The sequence below is a fragment of the Hemitrygon akajei genome, chromosome 3 (assembly GCF_048418815.1).
Source record: "Hemitrygon akajei chromosome 3, sHemAka1.3, whole genome shotgun sequence".
NCBI lineage: Eukaryota > Metazoa > Chordata > Chondrichthyes > Myliobatiformes > Dasyatidae > Hemitrygon > Hemitrygon akajei.
Genome location: NC_133126.1, coordinates 35,377,605 through 35,398,080, shown reverse-complemented (window position 1 = coordinate 35,398,080; position 20,476 = coordinate 35,377,605). Strand labels below are relative to the sequence as shown.

The 20,476-nt window shown below is 40.2% G+C and overlaps 1 protein-coding gene across 1 annotated transcript in view; it reads left to right on the top strand.

The window, feature by feature from the left end:
• mnat1 (MNAT1 component of CDK activating kinase) overlaps positions 1 to 20,476 on the top strand; it is a 153,662-nt gene that overhangs the window by 10,881 nt on the left and 122,305 nt on the right. Inside the window, exon 2 of the mRNA XM_073039540.1 lies at positions 2,126 to 2,241. Within this exon, the coding sequence (XP_072895641.1) occupies positions 2,126 to 2,241 (116 nt within the window). The remainder of the gene's footprint in view (positions 1 to 2,125; positions 2,242 to 20,476) is intronic.

The following is a 20,476-nucleotide window of genomic DNA, read 5'->3' as shown; positions in this document are numbered from 1 at the left end:
TCTCATCTCTTGACTCTTTCAATAACCTGGGGTAAATCTCATCAGGTCCTTGGGGCTTATCTACCTTAGTATTCATTAGGAGGCCCAACACTTCCTCCTGCTTGACCTCTAAATGTTCCAACATTTTTATACACTCACCAGCAGTGATCTCCTGGTCCTCCATGCCCTCTCCCTTGGTAAATACTGAAGCAAACTACGCATTAAGTACCTCACTCACATTCTCTGCATCCAAACAAATGTTCCCCCCTTTATCCTTGAGTGGTCCCACCCTCTCCCTAGTTATCCTTGTCTCTTGATGTATGTATAGAATGCCTTGGAATTCAACTTAATCCCAAGGCATTCTATTGCATGAAAAAGGTTGGGAATCCCTGCTCTAGAGTCTGGCATATATTTGACGGGCCAAATGGACTATTTCTATATTGCAACAAAACATAGAGTTTGATATTTCTTAATATTCAGGTACCGTGCTACTGAATGTGATTAAATATTATCACCTTCAGTAGACATCAATTGATAATATTTAGTATGATGTCTAATATTACCTGTGCATTCAGAGTGACATTTTACTTCCAATAGTGATGGAGCAAGAAGCTATAAATATTTAAAACATGTTTAGAAAACTGCACATGTAAAGGATTGCATCGATATTATGTAAATTGTGTTTTAACAAGATCATAATTTGTAAAGATAATGATTTATGAATGGTGTTTATTGCTTAGTAAATGTTATTGAGATATGCATGGCATGAGTCAGAATTAATTACTTGATAGTAAAATATTACCCATGTACTGTGTATTTTAAATTGTTCTGCATGTATTAGTATTTTTCAGTTTTGATTTTGATTTTTTCTGAACTGAACTGATTTCACCCAAGGATGAGGTAGATTCTCAGGATTGTGTCTGTAATGCTACAAACCAATTTCTGGGGATGTTGAACATTCCAAGGGGCATAAGTTCATATTCATCGTTGTTTTACAGGTGCTGGTTTGCTGTGCAATGAGAACATGACCTACTGTTGAGTGATTCATGTCATTAGCATGCTGTGAAAGGCGTTTGTATGAATGCAGGAAAATCACCAAGCCAGTCTGAACAATGTTGATCTGACAAATTGGACATCAACAAAATATCTAATCCAATATATTCATATCATAACACTCAAAATGTAGTTGCAGAATGAAGTCCTCCTTTATATACAACTTATTTGATTTATTTAAATGAAACATCATTTCTTTGTAATTTGTTGGTACTGGTTTGTAGGGCTCTTGGTTTTTTAGAATGACTTTGTACTTTAGACTTCAATATCGTTTCTGAAAATCACAGGAAGGTGTGGTAGAAGAAAGATAAAAACATTTTAGCTAAAGACTTTTGCTGCATGATATAAAGGCACTAGTTAACATTTTTCATGTTCCAATCCTAATTGGGGCAATAAAGAGAAGATTTGCCTTCAAGGGCTTCTTTGGGAAAAGGGCTCTGTTCATTGTGAATGTTTTGGGTGCAAGTTATATGCATCTTTTATTTTGCTCCTCTCCACACCTTGTGATGCATCGGGCGGCAACCCTGCCGTTTCTTTAGCATTTGTCTGGTTTTTTCGTGAGGCTGTTTTGCTAGCTCGGCACTCAATCCAGCACAGATGGAAAGAGTTCAAGGAGCCGGCCGGATTTGAACCTGGGACTGTTCACCTCAAAGTCTGGTGTAGATGCCACTACACCACCAGCCAGCCATATATACATCTTAGTAAAGGTTGATGCTTGATGCCTATTGGCTTCTTTTACCTTCTCAAATACAAGCACAGAATAGGGCTAAAGGTGTCAGGAGTTTTAACAATAATTCATACTTTGGAACATCCTGCTGCTTTCAGGAAATCTTAGTCTTTTGCTCCATGAGTGTGAGATTCATTTTCTTCTCCCTCAGAGGACAGCAACATATAACATTTGCAAAAATCATGGACTTCATGATGGTGGAAGGTGCTAATATGTTTCTTCCTTTGAAGTTTACAATTTTATTTGTTTTACCAATTCAAATCTCTGTTTTGATGAGATGTTAATTATCTGCAAAGAAATGATTCTTGTCAATTAGATTCTGCCTGACTTAATGTTGAGTTTTCATAATTTTCTCTTTTATATCAGATTTCCACCATCCAAAATGTGTTTTGCAAAGAAAAATCCAGTCCTCCGACATTCAAAAATGAAGAAATTGCAGAAAAACATCACACTGTCCCAAAGTGCTTTGCTGGTGAAACTAGGTACTTTTGAAATGTTGCCATTGTTTTCATTTATGAAACGTTTGAAAAATTAAAATTATGGCATTGGTATCACAAATATCCTTTCTTCCACATTTTTTGTTGTCATAAGCCATCTAATTCGGACACATTTCTAATAAATTGTTAGAAAATTGTCTATATTTAAGAACCAAAATCAACATAATATGTGCTTTTTTGCACATTATTTATAGAAATTACAAACCTTTTTTTGGAAAATGCTTAAATTTTAAATATGAGAAAGTCTGCAGGTGCTGGAAATCCAGAGCATCACACACAAAGTGCTGGAGGAACTCAGCAGGTCAGGCGACACCTAAGGAAAGGAATAGATAGCAGATGCTTAACTTTGCTTCAAGAAATTAAAAATCATCTTGTAAAGAAGAGAGGTGCTGTGCATGTATAACGCTGTTTAAGATTCAGTCACTTGCTGAAGTGGGTGTAACAGTGTAACATCTTAACTGGTAAAATAATTTCAAGTCAGGAAATCTACAGCACATTACAGGCCCCTTGGCCCACAATGTTGTGCTGACCATGACCTACTCTAGAAACCGCCTAGAATTTCCCGACTGCATAGCATCCTATTTTTCTAGGCTCTATGTACCTATCTAAGAGTCTCTTAAAAGACCCTATTGTATCCACCTCTACCACTGCTGGCAGTACATTCCACGCACCCACCACTCCCTGTGTGAGAAATTTACCCCTGACATCCCCCTTGTACCTACTGTTAAGCATCTTAAAGCCTTAGATGCAGGAGATCTTCACGCATTTTCATTTTTGTTCCTGGATGTTATTGAGGACACGTCAGTAAAAGGCCTGTGAAGCTCAAATACTTAGGATTTTTTTCTTCTTAATTAAGCTGTAGAAACAAAACACAATGTGAATGAGGCATATTATAAATTAGATCCAGTAGGTATCTGGAAGCAAAGTGAGATTGTACCAGTCTAAGTACATTGACAGATGGGAAAAACGTATGATTCCTTTCAATGTATAATTAACTACCACAGTTTGAATTAACAATATCAAAGAAATAAACTGTATCTGTCATCCACATTGTATGTTCAAGTCACAGCTGCCATAAAATGAAATGGCATTTGACAATTCCCAGGCAATTGTTCTGCAGCACATACCATTTGGAAGATCAAAAGTTTGTACAAGGGCAAACCCAAATCAATCAAAATCAACTGACAGCAATCTTAGTAATAGGCTATTTCAGATTAATCTTTAGTGATAGGTAGGGATGTTTGAAACTAAAGAATAAACATTGATAAGCTCCAATGCAGTTGGGCTAATCCTTATTTTTCTTACTGAGAAAGCTAGAATATTTCGGACTGATTTACTTATTTAGCATTACAAAATGGAGTAGGCCCTTCCAATCCTTTGAGCCACACCGCCCCAGCAGCCCCACAACCCCGATTAACCCTAACCCACTCATGGGACAATTCACAATGACCACTTACTCTGCCTGATACATCTTTGGACAGTGGGAGGAAACCAGAGTAGATGGGGGGAAACGGATGAATTCCACAAGAAGGGCACGCAGAGCCTCCTTACAGAACAATGCCAGAGTTGAACTCTGAACTCTGAACTCCGGAATGCCCTGAGCCTTACTAGCAACACACTATCCGCAATGCTACCGTGGCACCTGTGTTTAAGTTGTTTAATCTTGGTTAATTAATTGAATTAATCTGTGGTTAAAGACTAATCCTGTCCCATTTACTTTTTAAAACAGAAATGGAAACAAAGTAATGTTGGAGCACATTCTTTTTTTTTACCGAGTGTGGGCAAATACTTAAAGGAATGTCAAACTAAAGGCTGCTGGAAAGGTATATCAGATTGACCAGCACATGAATGGGAAAGCTGGATTAACATTTCTCATCCTCACCCTGACTCCTCAGAACCTGAGTTCCACTTGTTAGATTGTTAGATTTCAATGGCCGGTTAACCTGCTGTTTACTTGTCTTTCATTTCTGATTTTTAATGTTTCTATATTTTTTATCTGAGAAAAAGAGGGTAAGTATAAAATGATTATTTCTGTTCAGTGGTTATCAGTTCATCCTAAGTGGCAGAAATCAAGTCTGGCAGTTGTTTTAGCTGAGCTGTGTAAAAGAAACAAATGCTGCCTACTTTGTGTGAAGAGAAAACAACTCTGTACCTCCTTTTTTGTCAGCTGTAAGTTGAATCTAGGGGTTTCCAGGTGGATATGCTCTCTTATGTACACTAAGTATGACAAGTTAGTTTGATTTTAGGTTTGATTCTTGACCTGTATGCAGTTACCTGAGATTTGCCACATTGATAACATTATGGGCATAGGTCTCATAGTTCTAGGCCAAAGAATAAAAAACTGCTGGAAACTGCTCTTGATTGTCATTAAACAAACTCAGCATGCAGGTCAAATATTTTGATGACAGTGAGATTTTACCTGGCAATCTGAGGTTCACACTTGGAGACATAAGAGACACTGCCATTGCTGGAATTCTGGAACATTGGACCCTTTTGTACTTGACAAAATCAATTGTCCATTTCCCTACATAGATGCTGCCTCGCCTGTTGAATTCCTCTAGTATCTTGCGTGTGAGGCGTACATTTGGACGAGGTTTTGAGCAGCACAAATGGGATATTTCGGCCATTATGGAATGGTGGAGAAGACTCAATGGGCTGAATGACCTAAATCTGCTCCTATGTCTTATGGTCTTATGACATGGCAAAACTGTCAAAGAAAGGAAATGTGAAGAGAGTAGAATCAGAAGGAGAATAATGTTGGACAGAATAAGGAAGTGAAGATAATGAAACAACTAAAACTGAAATTCCTGCTGCACTATAACAAGCACAAGTACATACAAGTTCAAGAGACAAAAAGACAGGAACTATTATTCCCAGATTTCAAAATAATATGTACTCTTTGACTTCGAGATGCAAAAACAAATTGCTATATTAGGCAGAAAGAAAATTACTGAACTCCCTGCTGCCACCCAGTTTATAATGTATGAGGCGCCAGTAGTGTTACTCTGTTTACTTTTTAACTTGTGTTGCAAATGCATCTTATTATTTGTTGATTTACTAGTGATAATATTATTCAATTTGATATGTGTGTGAATTATATATACTGCGTTGTGCACCTTGGTCAGGAGGAAAACTATTTCGTTTGAACATACATAGGTGTATGGTTGCATGACGATGAACTTGAAAATGTCAGTAATGTTGAAAATGACAATGACATTAATTTGCAAATTCAAATTAAAGTAAATCAAAGTAATATTCAAATTTTAAAAAATATGATCTACATCAGTGGCATAATGGTTATTGTGATGGCACAATGGTTAACTTACCTTCTTGTAATCCAGAGACCTGGTCTGACTGTCCACAGTTCATATCCTACCACAGGAGCTGTCAAATTTAAATTTAGTGAAGAGCAGCAGCTTCTAACAAACTGTGTTAGGGAGATGGAGCTGGAACCGGATGAACTCAGGATCACTTAGGAGGCTGAGCGGTTCATAGACAGAATATACAGGGAGGGAGTTACACCCAAGGTGCAGAACACAGGTAACTGGCTGGCCATCAGGAGGGAGAAAGAGGATAGGCAGCCAGTGCCATTTAGTTTTGAATACTACTGGGTGGGGTTGTATGATCTAACAGAGGAATGTCACAGCAGTTGGGTCTCTGGCACTAAGTCCAGCTCTGGGGCTCGAAAGGCAAGGGGAGAAGAAGTGAGTTGTAGTGATAGGGGATTCATTGTTTAGGGAAACAGAAGGAAGTTTCTGTGGATGAGAAAAGATTCCCGGATGGTATGTTGCCTTCAGGGTTCTAGGGTCATGGACAACTTGGATCGAGTCTATGGCATTCTTAAGTGGAGGGTGAACAGCCAGAGGTCATTGTCTATGTCAGTACCAATTACATGGATAATAGGGGTCCTGCAAAGTGAGTTCAGGGAGTGAGGTACTAAGTTAAAGGACAGGACCTCCAGGGTTGAGAACTCAGGATTGCTACATGTATCATGTGCTAGGAAGATCTTACAGTTTAACATGTGGCTAAGGAGATGGTGCAGGAGAGAGGGTTGCAGTATTTTGATGATTGGACTCACTTCCAGGCAAGGTGGGATATGTAGAGAAGAGACAGTTTGCACCTGAACTGGAAAGGAAGAAATATCCTAGTGGGAAGATTTGTTAGTGCTGCATGGAGGGGGATGGGAACCAGAGTGCCAGAACAGATAGTGGAGTAGTTGTGGAGAAAGACATTATTAAGCGTACATACAATGTTGGAAATCAGTAGGTTCAGCTTGGTGAGACTAATGATCAGAGCTGTGTATTTCAATGCAAGGAGTATTGTAGGAAAGACGATGAGCTTAGGCCATGGGTCAGCAAGTGGAATTATGACATTGTAGCCAATAGTGAGATTTGATTGCAGGAAGGGCAGGACCGGCACCTCAGTGTTCAGGATATTCTGTTGTTTTAGATGTGATAGAGCAGTAGGGACTAGAGGGGGAACAGTGGCATTACTAGTCAGGGAAAATGTCATGGCAGAGCTCAGACAGGACAGACTGGGGAGCTTGTCTAGTGAGCCTTTATGGGTAGAACTTGTGTTCAATATTGAGGGATAGTGCAGAGGAATAATAAAGGTATGACCACATTAATAGGATTATATAATAGACCACCCAACATTTTGTGGGATTTAGAGAAGCAAATTTGTAGAGAGATTGCAGACTGTAGCAAGAAACACAAGTTTGTGATGGTAGGTGATTGTAATTTTTCACTTATTGACTGGGACTCCCATACTATAAAAGGGCTGGATGGGAAAGAGTTTGTCAAATGTGTTCAGGAAAGTTTCCTTCATCAGTACATTGAAGTCCCAACTTATAGAGGGTGTGATACTAAATCTCTTATTAGGGAGTGAGACAGGGCAGGTGAAAAAAGTTTGAATAGGGGAACACTTTTCATCTAGTGATCATAATGGTTTTACTTTCCAAGTAATTATGGAAAAGGATAGGTCTGGTCCTTGGGTTGAGATTCTAAATTGGAGAAAGAAAAGATGCGGCAAGTGTGGATTGGGACAGGTTGTTCTCTGGCAAAGGTGTACTTGATACGTGGGAGGCCTTCAAAAGTGAATGTTTGAGACATACAAAGATTGTCTGTTCCTGTCAGAATAAAAAGGCATAGATAAGAGATTTTGGGAATCTTGGTTTTCAAGAGATACTGAAGCCTTGGTTAAGAAAATGAAGGAGGTGCATTGCAGGTATAGACAGGTAGGAATAAATGGGGTGCTTATAGGGTATAAGAAATTCAAGGGAACACTGAAGTGAGAAATTGGGGGGGTCTAAAAAAAGGCTTAAGATTGCTCTCAACAACACACACAAAATGCTGGTGGAACACAGCAGGCCAGGCAGCATCTATAGGGAGAAGTGCTGTCGATGTTTTGGGCCGAGACCCTTTGTCAGGACTAACCGAAAGGAAAGATAGTAAGAGATTTGAAAGTAGTGGGGGGAGGGGGAAATGCGAAATGATAGGAGAAGACAGGAGGGGGTGGGATGAAGCTAAGAGCTGGAAAGGTGATTGGCGAAAGTGATACAGAGCTGGAGAAGGGAAAGGATCATGGGACGGGAGGCCTCAGGAGAAAGAAAGGAGGGGGGAGCACCAGAGGGAGATGGAGAACAGGCAAACAACTAAATATGTCAGGGATGGGGTAAGAAGGGGAGGAGGGGCATTAACGGAAGTTAGTGAAGTCAATGTTCATGCCATCGGGTAGGAGGCTACCCAGCCAGTATATAAGGTGTTGTTCTTCCAACCTGAGTTTGGATTCATTTTGACAATAGAGGAGGCCATGGATAGACATATCAGAATGGGAATGGGACGTGGAATTAAAATGTGTGGTCACTGGGAGATCCTGCTTTTTCTGGCAGACTGAGCGTAGGTGTTCAGCGAAACGGTCTCCCAATCTGGGTCGGGTCTCACCAATATATAAAAGGCCACTCCGGGAGCACCGGTGATTGCTCTAGCGGCTAAGGTGAAGGAAGAATCCGAAGGGCACATTGAGTACAGGAGTTGGGATGTTATGTTGAAATTGTAGAAGACATTGGTGAGGCCTAATTTGGAGTATTGTGTGTAGTTTTGGTCACCTACCTCCAGGAAAGATGTAAATAAAATTGAAGAGAAAATGGGCAAGGATGTTGTCAGAACTTGAGGACCAGAGTTACAGTGAAAGGATGAATTGGTAGCTCAATATTCCCTAGAATGTAGAAGATTGAAGGAGGTTTGGTAGAGGTATAGACAATTATGAAAGGTATAGATGGACTTTTACAGTGAGGTTGGGTGAGACTGCAACTAGAGGTCATGGGTTAAGGTTGAAAAGTGAAATGTTTAAGGGGAACATGAGGGTGGTGAGAGTGTGGAACCAGTTGTCAGTGCAAGTGGAGGATGCAGGCTCGATTTCAACACTTAAATGAAATTTGGATATGTACATAGATGGAAGGGGTATGGAGGTCTATGGCCCTTATGCAGGTTGATCGGTCTGGGCAGAATAATGGTTTGGTATGGACTAGATAGGCTGAAGGGCCTTTTTCTGTGCTGTAGTTTTCTATGACTCTATGACTCCAATAACCTGTTATTGTAACAACAGCTTTTCATAGTAATGATGATCCCAAGAATCTGTTATCCTTATTTGCTTTTACCTATCATTTCACTCTATGTGAATGTCACTTAAAAATGCACTCTGACCTAACAAGTTAAGCCATTAAGGTATCATCATGTTCCCAAAAGGCTATCCCAATAATGCCCAGATACTGAAAAATGAATAGAGGAATCCTAAGACACATCATACTGTGTTTTTTTTTTCACACAGTGCAGAAGGAACACCATGGCATGTTAGAAATCCAAATGAAAATCATATCCTTACTTAACCATATATTTGGCCCTACTTTGTATGCATTTAGGAAGAAAAAATCTGCAACCAAACAGAAGTAATTAAATATGGTTTACTCAATAAGTCACTTGATGAGAATAATATGTAATTGATCTGTATAAATGAATGTAAATGGATGTCAGTACCATGCAGTTTGATATCAGCCCTACACTCTTTTGACCCAAGGAATAACAAAGCAACAAGACTCCCTCTGGAAAGTATTTTCAAATGCATTTAGGTGGGGACATGATTGGTCTTTTCGATGATATTAATTATCATTCACATCGCAGATTGATAGTCTCAAGAATTGCCCCACGAGGAACAACATGTTCTCCTTTAAAGTGGATACAAGTGTTCAGAGGGGAAGTAGACAAAAATTAAAGAACTGAAGAACAAAAATAACCAGTAAGAATTTAAATACAAAGCTACAGACAACAATACATAAGCTTGAAAAAAGAACCACGTAGTATGATGAAGCGTTGTAGTGGGACAGAATACAGAATCATGGTTACTTATAGGATTAGAGAAATCTATTATGGTACATTTGGTTGTCTTCAAGAGTTTAAAAGCAGAATATACTTCACGTTCCAGATTCCTCCAGATACTCTTCCAAAAATACTTGCTCAGCTTCTGCTAAACTTCATTTATGTTGTCAGTACACATCCCATTTCTATCATTCTCTGCTCTTTTTGTGAGGTAATTATGCAACTTCACTTGATGATGTGGAGTTTCCTATTACATTTTTTAAAGCCCTAAATAAATATATTTTATGGATTAAGGTTAAGGCTGCAATAGGCTTAGATCAGTACCATTCAAATGTTGGTCTGTTAGTGAATCATTCACTGAAATTCTTTATAAAAAAAGTTCCTTTGTGGTAAGTTACAGTACTGTGTAAAAGTCTTAGACACATATAAAAAATCTGTAAAGTGAAGATACTTTCAAAATAATGAAATGAAAAGTTTTTCAATATCTAGAAATTACCATAAAAAGCATTAAACAGTAAAAAAAAATCAAATCAATATTTGATTTGAGCACCCTTTGCCTTTAAAATTGGATCAATTCTCTTAGGTACACAGTTGGGCAGTTTTGTAAGAAAATTGGCCGGTAGATTGTTCCAAGCATCTTGGAGAACTTGCCACAGTTTATTTGCAGACTTTGGCTGTCTTGCTAGCATCTGTCTCTCCAGGTAATTACAGAGCGTCTCGATGATGTTGAGATCAGGTCTCTGTAGAGGCCCTAATATCTGAAACGAGATTAAAAATCTAGGGTGCCTAAGACTTTTGCACAGTACTATAAATACATAGAAAAGTCAACATATTAGATCAGAATAGCAGGAATTTCATTTTCAATTGGCTTTTTTTTTCACCTTCTGCATCAGAATGAATTGGTCAGAAAGATGGCAGCAATGCTGGAATGAGATGTTTTCGTCCCAGCCAAAAAGCCAGAAGGTTTGCTCCATTCTTCTTAGGACATAAAAATTAGCATCATTCTGCTAATTAGAAAAAAACAAATAATCAAAAATTTATTATTCATATTGCTCTTTTTGTGCACGTAATTTCTAATGATCATTGAAATATTGGCATATGTTGATCAACACCCTTGTATTTAAGAAATTTAGGTGGACTTAAGGGATATTTAAGAAGGAAATGTGGGTACATGGATCCATGTTCTACATCAGAATGTCTTGTGGATTTTTACTGAGTTCCTCAATTGTCACTTTCTCTGCTGACAGAATGTCTTTTTAACTGAGGTCTTTGGTTGTTATATTGTCTGCTGAGAGTGCTTTTTATTTTGGAAACCAGTACGATAGAGTTGAGGATGAGCCAGCAGGTTTAAAAGTAGATGATGGGTGTAACATGAATGTAAGAAAGGACAAGCCAATGAGTGGGTACAAATGTAGATACAGCAAAGAGTTAAGTTGTACCACAGAGGCAAGATTCAAAAGGGCGAAGAATGCAGGACTGAATGTGCTGTATTTAAACATGCATAGTATTTAGCATAAGGTGGACAGACTCATGGCGCAATTAGAGATTGGTTGGTATGACGTTGTGGGCATCACTGAGTCGTGGCCGAAAGAAGGCCATAGTTGGGAGCTTAATATCAAAGGGTATACTTTGTATTGAAAAGACAGGCAGGGAGGCATAGGCGATGGCGTGACTCTGTTGGTAAGAGATGGAATTACATCTTTAGAAAGAGCTGACATGGGGGTCAGAGAATGTCGAATTTTTGTGGGTGGGGTTAAAAAACTGCAAAGGTAAAAAAAATGCAAATTGTATGTAGGCCTCTGAAGAGTAGCCAAGATGTGGGATTGAGATTGCAAAGGGAGTTGGAAAAGGCATGTAATCAGGGTAATGACACAATTGTAATGGGAACTTCAATATACAAGGGGATTGGGAAAATTACGTTGGCAACAGATAGAAAGAGAGAGAATTTGTTGAATGCCTACGATATGAATTTTTAGAGCAGCTTGTACTTGAGCCTACTTGGGGAAGGACTATCTTAGCTTGGGTGTTGTGTAATAACCCAGATCTTATTAGGGAGCTTAACGTAAAGGAATCCTTAGGAGGCAGTGATCATATGACTGAATTCATACTGCATCTTGAGAGGGAGAAGCACATGAGATGTATTAGTATTGCAATGGAATAAAGGGAATTACAGAGGCATGAGAATGAAGCTTGCCCAGGTGGATTGTAAGAGGATACTGGTGGGGATGACGGCAGAGCAGAGATGACTGAAGTTTCTGGGAATAGTTCACAAGGTGCAGGATAGATATGTCCCATTGAAGAAACGGTAGGTAGTGCTGAGGAAGCAATGCAATTGCAGAAGGACTTAGACAAATTGGAAGAATGGGCAATAAAGTGGCAGATGGAATACAGTGTTGGGAAATGTATGATAATGCATTTTGGTAAAAGGAGCAATAGTTCAGACTGTTATCTAAATAGAGAGAAGATTCAAAGATCAGAGCTGCAGAGGGACTTAGGAGTCCTTATGCAAGACTCCCAGAAGGTTAATTTACAGATTGAGTCTGTGGTAAATAAGGCAAATGCAATGTTCGCATTTATTTCAAGGGGAATGGAATATAAAAGCAAGGAGATAATGCTGAGCCTTTATAAGACATTAATCAGGCTGCATTTAGAGTATTGTCAACAATTCAGGGCCCCATATCTGAGAAAGTATGTGTATTCATTGGAGAGGGTCCAAAGGGGTTCATGAGGATGATTCTGGGAATGAAGGGGTTAACATATGAGGAGCATTTGTCAACTTTGAGTCTGCACTCACTGGAATTCAGAAGAATGCAGGGGTGTTTCATTGAATCCTACCAAATGTTGAAAGGAATAGATAGGGGGAGGATGTTTCCTATGGAGGGTGTATATAGAACTAGAGGGCACAGCCTCAAAATTTAGGGGTGACCTTGTTGAACAGAGGTAAGGAGGATGTTTTTAGGCCAGAGAGTAGTGGGTCTGCGGAATGCTGTGCCACAGACTGTGGTAAAGGCCAAGCTCATGCATCTATTTCAGGCAGAATTTGATAGTTTCCTGATTGGTCAGGGCATGAAAGGATATGGTGAGAAGGCAGGTGTATGGGATTGAGTGGGATCCAGGATCGGCCATGATGGAATAGCAGAGCAGACGATGGGCTGAATGGCCTAATTCTGCTCCAAAGACATGGTTTTATAGAGTCCCAGTTATCTTTATTCCTGCAAATGAACCACAACTTTGTCAATGACATGGAGAGCTATGTTGGCTGGAGTCAGCGCTTTATGCTTTGGTTCCATGTAGGATCATCCATGCCAAACAGGTCAAAGGGTAAGGGCCAGTCTAAGGGTAGTCCACTGATCCTCCAGGTTCAGAGGTTCAGCTCAGGGTTAGCAATGCTGTCTGATCAGACAAAATTGTTACAGAAACAGAAATGAAGAATCCTTCACTGTCTGAGTGTGACAGTATTCCTGAGACTCCACCCAGGACCTGCATATTTGACAGTAGTTAAGGCTGAGAAAGCTACTGACATGACGAAGGAAGCCCTAAGCACGACTGGGGAGGGAGGAACTTCATTGTTGACCTAAGTGGCAGGGGGGTAATGTACAGTAAGTAAGGAAGTTAACTTTATTGAGACAATTGTTGCTCACTGTAATATGGGACACTTTGTTTTCTGTGTCGGTTTTCATTATATTACACTGACATTTCATTGTGACACTGAAGGGATGCTGGATAACTGATAGTGACATCTTCCAGATGACATATTGGTGTAGGAAGAGCTAGGAGTTTTCTCAGTATTTTTACCAGGATATATTGTTAATTCAACAGTATCAGATCGGTTAACTAGTTATTCACCTCATTGCCATTTGTGAACTTTGTAGTTTACTTACAGTTTATAATTTGTAGTTTGTAGTTTGTGAAGCTTGTGGCTACAGGCAGCTATTGAGTGTCTTAGTATGGCGTTTCAAACAATTGAAAGCAAAGCAGGCAGGGCAGGTTATGGCAAATTTTCCAGTTAGCTTAAAGAAGACACGAAAAGCCAGCCAACCAACCGAAACATCGATGGGCAGCTGGCCAATTAAAAATGCGGGTATGTACAGTAAGTCATGTAGAGATAGCAAATGTGAACGCACTAAGATATTTAGTTTACTTCGTTTTCATTTTCCAGGTATGAGTGCATTGATGAGAAAAGGCTTTCTTTTTAAAGAAGTGTGCTTTGACTTTAGCAGAAGTAATGGCAATAGTCTAGGTATCACTAAGGTGGCTTTTTAATGCTACTGTCATCATAATCAGAGGTAATGGCAGTATATTAATGTTGTGTTTTGATGTATTGTGCCAATCTCTGAATTTGAAATATTGAGTTTACAGTCTCTAAATTCTTCCTTTTTTGAGACAATTACACTCTGATAAGCTAATAATGAAATGCAGTCCGACTGTGTTGTTTCTTAGTGATCAGCAAAGAAATGATATCAAGGCACATCAATAGTGTAAAACCACCTAATATCTACTCCTTACTCAAAATGATTGAAAGCTTGTGTGGCATGTTTTATAAGTATCACCCCAGACTATATAACAGTTTCTTCCCCCAAGCTATCAGACTCCTCAATACCCGAAGCCTGGACTGACATCTTGCCCTACTGTCCTGTTTATTATTTATTGTAATGCCGGTACTGTTTTTGTGCACTTTATGCAGTCCAGTGTAGGTCTGTAGTCTAGTGTAGCTTTCTCTGTGTTTTTTTTTATTACGTAGTTCAGTCTAGTTTTTTGTACTTTGTCATGTAAACCATGGTCCTGAAAAACATTGTCTCATTTTTACTATGCACTGTACCAGCAGTTAGGGTCGAAAGGACAATAAAAGTTGACTTGACTTGATTTGACTTGACTTGGGTATCAATATTGTTGGAATGAATTGGCTGAAGAAAACTGCTGATGCTTTACATCCAGAATATTTACATAGAACTGTACAGCACATTAACAGGCCATTTGGCCCACGATATTGTGCTGAACTAGCTAAAATGTAGTTTTTAAAAAACCCAAAAACTAATCTCTCCTGCCTTCACAATGTCCATATCCATCCATCTTCCTCATATTCATGTGCCCATCAAAATGTCTATTAAAGGCCTCTAATGTATTTGCCTCTATCACCATACCAGTCAGTGCATTCCAGGCATCCACCATTCTTTGAGTAAGCAACTTACTACTCACATCCCCTTTGAACCTACCCTTTTTCACCTTCAAAGCATGCCCTTTGGTATTAGACCTTTCTACCCTGGGAAAAAAGATACTCCCAATCTCTTTATGCCTCTCATAAACTTATAAACCTTTATCAGATCTTCCCTCAGCCTCTACTGCTCCAAAGAAAGGAACCAAAGTTTGTCCAGCCTCTCATGATAGCACATGCCCTCTAAACCAACAGCATCCTGGTAAACCTCTTCTGCACCCTCTCCAAAGCCTCAACATCCTTTCTATAGTGGGGCGACCAGGCCTAACCAGAGTTTTATAAAGTTGTAACATAACCTATTGACTTTTGAACTCAATATCACTAATAAAAACAAGCATTCTTTAAGCCTTCTTAGCCACCTTATCAACCTGTGTTGACACTTTTGAGGAGCTATGAAGTTGGATTCCAAGATTGCTGTGCTCAGCAACACGGTTAAGGACCTTGCCTGAATAGTGTACTGTCTCCTTGCATTTGCCCAATGAGGTGCAATATCTCACATTTATGTGGGTTATGCTCCACCTGCCATTTCTGAGCCCATATCTGCAACTAATCTATATCATGCTGTATTCTTTGCCGGTCTTCTACACTATCCACAACTCCACCAATCTAGGTATCATCCACAAACCTACTAACCCACCCATCTACATTTTCATTCAGGTCATTTATATACATCACAAACAGCAGAAGTCCCAGCACAGATCCCTGTGGAACTCCACTAATTCTGACCCTCTAGCTTGAATAAATCCCTTCGACCACTACCCTTTGTTTTCTATGTGCAAGCCAGTTCTGAATCCAAACAATCAGTTTGGGAAGCCCATGTATTCTCATCTTCCAGATTAGCCTCTCCTGAGGGACTTTGTCAAACACCTTACTAAAAACCATGTAGACAATATCCACTGCTCCACCTTATCAAAAAAAAAACTCAATCAAGTTGGTAAGACACGATTTGCCCTGCACAAAGCTATGCTGGCTCTCCCTAATTAGGCCTTGGAATTCCGAATGCTTATATATCCTATCTCTAAGAATTTTTTCCAGCAATTTCCCCACAACTGACGACATGAGACTCACTGGCCAATAGTTTCCAGGGTTTTACCTTGCTCCCTTCTTAAATAAAGGTACAACATTAGCCACTCACTGGTCCACTGGGACCTCACCTGTGCTGGAGAGGACATGAAGATACTGGTCAAGGCCCCAGCAATCTTGTTTGTTTCCTCCCTGCCTCCCTCAATAACCTAGGGTAAATCCCATCAGGCTCTGGGGACTTAGCCATCTTAATGCTCATTAGGAGACCCAACATTTCCTCCTCCTTGACCTCTAAACATACTCAGCACTGACCTCCTGGTCCTCCATGTCTTTTTCTTTGGTAAATATGGAAGCCAAGTACTCACTATGTAACTTCACTCACATTCTCTGTATCCTAGCAAATGTTCCCTTCATTATCTTTGAATGGTCCCACCCTTTCCCCAGCGATCCTCTTGCTTTTGATGTATGCATAGAATATATTGGGATTCACCTTAATCCTATTCACCAAGGACTTTCTATGGCCCCTCCTGGCTTTTCTTATTCCCTTCTTTAGTTCTTTTCTGGCTTCTTTATACTCCTCATGTGTTTTGTTTGATCCCAACTTCTGAAGCCTTACATACTTTTCCTTTTTCTTCTTGACTAACTTAATCGCTTCTCTGGACGTCCGAGGTTCTCTTATCTTTCCATCCCAGTCCTTCCTTCTAACAGGAACATACCTTTCCTGTACTCTGTGCGGTTGATGTTTAAACACTCTCCACATGTCTGATGTGGACTTGCCAGAAAAAAAGATGTTCCCAATTAGCTCTTCTTAGTTCCTGCCTAATGCCCTCATAATTTGCCCTGTTCCAATTTTAGGACTCTCCTACAAGGACCATGCCTATCCTTATCTATATCTATCCTGAAGATTCAGGAATTGTGCTCACAGTTCCCTAACTGCTCACCCACTGAAAGGTCAGTCACGGGGCCAGGCTCATTATTCAACACCAGGTCCAGTACGGCCCTTCTCTCATTAGAACATCTACATATTCATTTAAGAAACATCCTGGATACACTTGACAAATTCTGCCCCATCTAAACCTTTTGCACTAAGAAGGTCTCAGCTTATATCAGGGAAGATGAAATCCCCCATGATAACAACCCTATTATTTTTACACATTTCCTTAATCTGATCACATATCTATTCCTCAATGTCCCAGTGGCTATTAGTAGGTTTGTAGTACAATTCCATCAGTATGATTGCACCCTTCCTACTCTTGAGTTCTACCCAAAATGGACTCAGTGTCTGACCCCATGATTATGCTTCCCCTGGGTGCAGTTGTGATATTGTCCCCGATTAGTCATGCAATTCTCTGCCCCCCTTTACCTCTCTTACTATCTTTTCTAAAACTTCAAAAACTTAATCACTCGTTCCTGCTGCTCTCTCAACCATGTCTCTGTAATGGCCACAACATCGTAGTTCTTAGGTCTATGCTCTAAGTTCATCACATTTACCCATAATATTCTTAGCATTAAAATACCCACACTTCAAATTGACACATCATGCCTGTAATTTCAATTTTGTCCTTCAATACTTTCCCTGACGTCTACCTTCCTATCTGATCCTTCACTTACTGGCCTGGTGCACCAGGTCCCTGACCCCTGCAAAACTGGTTTAAACCCTCCCAAGTGGCAGTAGCAAGACTCCTAGCCAGGATACTGGTTTCCCTCCAGTTCAAGTGTAACCTGTTCCTCTTGTATAGGTCACCCCTTCCACAGAAAGGGTTCCAATGGCCCAAGAACTTGAAACCTTGCTCGCTGGACCATGTCCTCAGCCACTCATTCATCCACGCTGTCGTGCCATTCCTACCTGCCCTCGCCCACGGCACAGAGAGTAATCTGGAGATTATTACCTTGGAGAGCCTTCACTTCAGTCACTTTCCTAACTCTGTAAACTCAATGTGTAGGATCTCTTCTCCTTTTTGCCTATGTTATTGCTGCCAATATGCACTACGACCTCCGGCTGTTCACCCTTCCCCTTGAGAATATCCTACAGCCACTCTGATACATATTGGACCCTCGCACCTGTGAGGCTATACATCACCCTGGAGTCTCTTTTGCAGCCACAAAATCTCCTGTCTGTTCCCCTAACTATCGAGTCTCCTATCACTACTGTACTGCCTGTCTTTGCCTTTCCCTGCTGAGCTTCAGAGCCGGGCACAGTGCCGTGCCCTGGTGGGTTATCCCCTCCCCAGCAGTATCCAAAGAGGTATATTGGAATCTTTTTCAAAGTGGGGCTGGGATGGAAGAACACAATGGGCACTTTGCTCGATCTTGATGCCATTCGAGGGCATGCGGGATTAGGTGAGGTGCTGTAGTTGCATGACATGGAAGTTGGTGGACCCCATTGTGGTTTCTGGTGGCCACATCTGTAGCAAGTGCTTGAGGAACTCAGGCTCAAAGCTGATGACTTGAAGTCCGCTTCAAACACTGAATTGCAACAGGGCTTGGGAGAGTTACCTGGTCACTATTTTTCAGGAGGCATTCACGTCCTCTTGTCCCTAACCACAGACCATATTTGAAGTACTAGATGAGCTATTTTAAATTTGGCCTGTAGTTAAGGACAGGTGGGCATGACTGAGTGTAAGGCAGGTAAGAGGATCCAAGAGATAGGCTGGAGGATCTTCAGCCCTTAAGCTTGTCTGAGATTCTTGCTCTCTGTGTTAGTGGGAGTGGGGGTTTTAGGAAGACACTATGGTACAGGAAACTGTTCAGCTGGGGAGGACAGAAGAGAAATATAGTTGTAATTAGGGCTAGCACAGTTAGGGGAATAGACACAATTCTCTTGCAAAAGTCAAGAGTCCTTAAGGCTGTGTTGCATGAATGACACCCGGTTTCGGCACAACACATTTGACCTGAAGTGGAACTTGAAATGGGTGGGGAAAGATCCAACTGTTGTGGTCCATATGAGTACCAACAGTATACGAAGAACAAAAAAAGAGGTTCTGCTGAGGAAATTTGAGCACTAAACTAAAATGCAGAACAAAAGAGATAATAATGTTTGGATTGTTGCCAAAGCCATGTGCAATTTGGCGCAGGATTAATAGTCAGTTAAATGCATGACTCAGAGATTGGGGTGGGATAAATGGGTTTGAATTCATGGAATGTGGCATCAGTATTGGGAAAAGTGATTCAGATGGGAAAGGTTCCATCTGAACCAAGTTGGGACCAGTGTCCTGATGAATTGCATAAGTAGGGCTGTGGATAGAGTTTAAAACTAAATAGTAGGGGAATGTGTTCAACACCGTGGAAAAGTATGCAAAAAGTAAAAGGCATGGAAGGTGTAGGAGAGGTTACTGAAGTCTCTGCAATAAAGAATAAGACAGAAAGTTAAGAAAGAGGTAAGAGCGTCTCCAGGTAACATGACTGGGCCCAGAACCAACCCAAGTTACACCACTAATCACAGACCTCCAGTTCGAGGAACGATCTTCTACCATCACTCTCTGTTTTCTAACAACAAGGAGAGCATCCTTTTATGCATTAATTGGACATGATGAGAACTCATAGTTTCACTCAGTCTCCAGGAATCACAGCTGCTCCAGGTCAAATGATGCAATGTGAATAGGGTGAAGAAAGGTATTCATTGCACTTTTATCCTAATTTAACTATTTGCCTTTGAAATACCATGTAAAATATCTTCAATGATGTTTCAGGAGGCACGGCAATGTAGCGGTTAGTGTAATGCTCTTCCAGCACCCAGGCTGAGGGTTCAATTCCCACCACTATCTGTAAGGAGTTTGTATGTTCTCCCTGTGACCAGTGCTCCTGTTTCCTTCCCTCATTCCAAAGATGCAAGGGTTCATCGGGGTCATTGGTCACATGGGTGTAATTGGTGGGCATGGGATTGTTGGGCTGGTTACCGTGTTGTATCTCTAAACAAAAATAAAATTCTCAGTCTTCATTTATAAATGCTGATTCACAAATTAAGATTGAATTAATGTATTGATTTCAAAATAGATGATTTTGGAACAACTTAAGTATGCGTCCACTTAAATGAGACTCACACTACCATCATCTACTCCCCATGATTAATGCTTTTGAATTTCATGATGCGTCAAATACTTGCTTCTGTAGCGATTGAACCCACTCCTCCTGTTTATTTTTGAGTCCAATACTTTGTTCATTTTAAGTACCTTCCTGCCATCTATGCATGCTCTATCAGTTCTGCTAGCTGCTCGACTGCTGGAACTGAAGGAAACTGTTGAAGTATAAACCCTTCCCGTTGATTGAAACAAACCAAGCTGAATGTCACCCAACATTACCAGGTGTACTCGTTCGACAAATGGATGTAGATCAGTCAGGAATACCATCTTCCTCACCATGAAATTTGAAATAGGGCCAGATTGTAAAAATGGTAGTTCAATTGTTCTGTACATGAGTCATTCAGCAAACCACCTAAAGAGTAAATTGTGGTCTTATTGTCTTTCCATCTTTCAGTTTTTTTATGGATCAAAATAAATAACTAGCTTTTATTTAAACAGGGCATCATTTGACTTCACTACTCAAGAAAATAAATACTCGGTTGTTTAAAATGCAAATATGAATGAAAGCAATGTGTGTGCATAATCAGCATAAT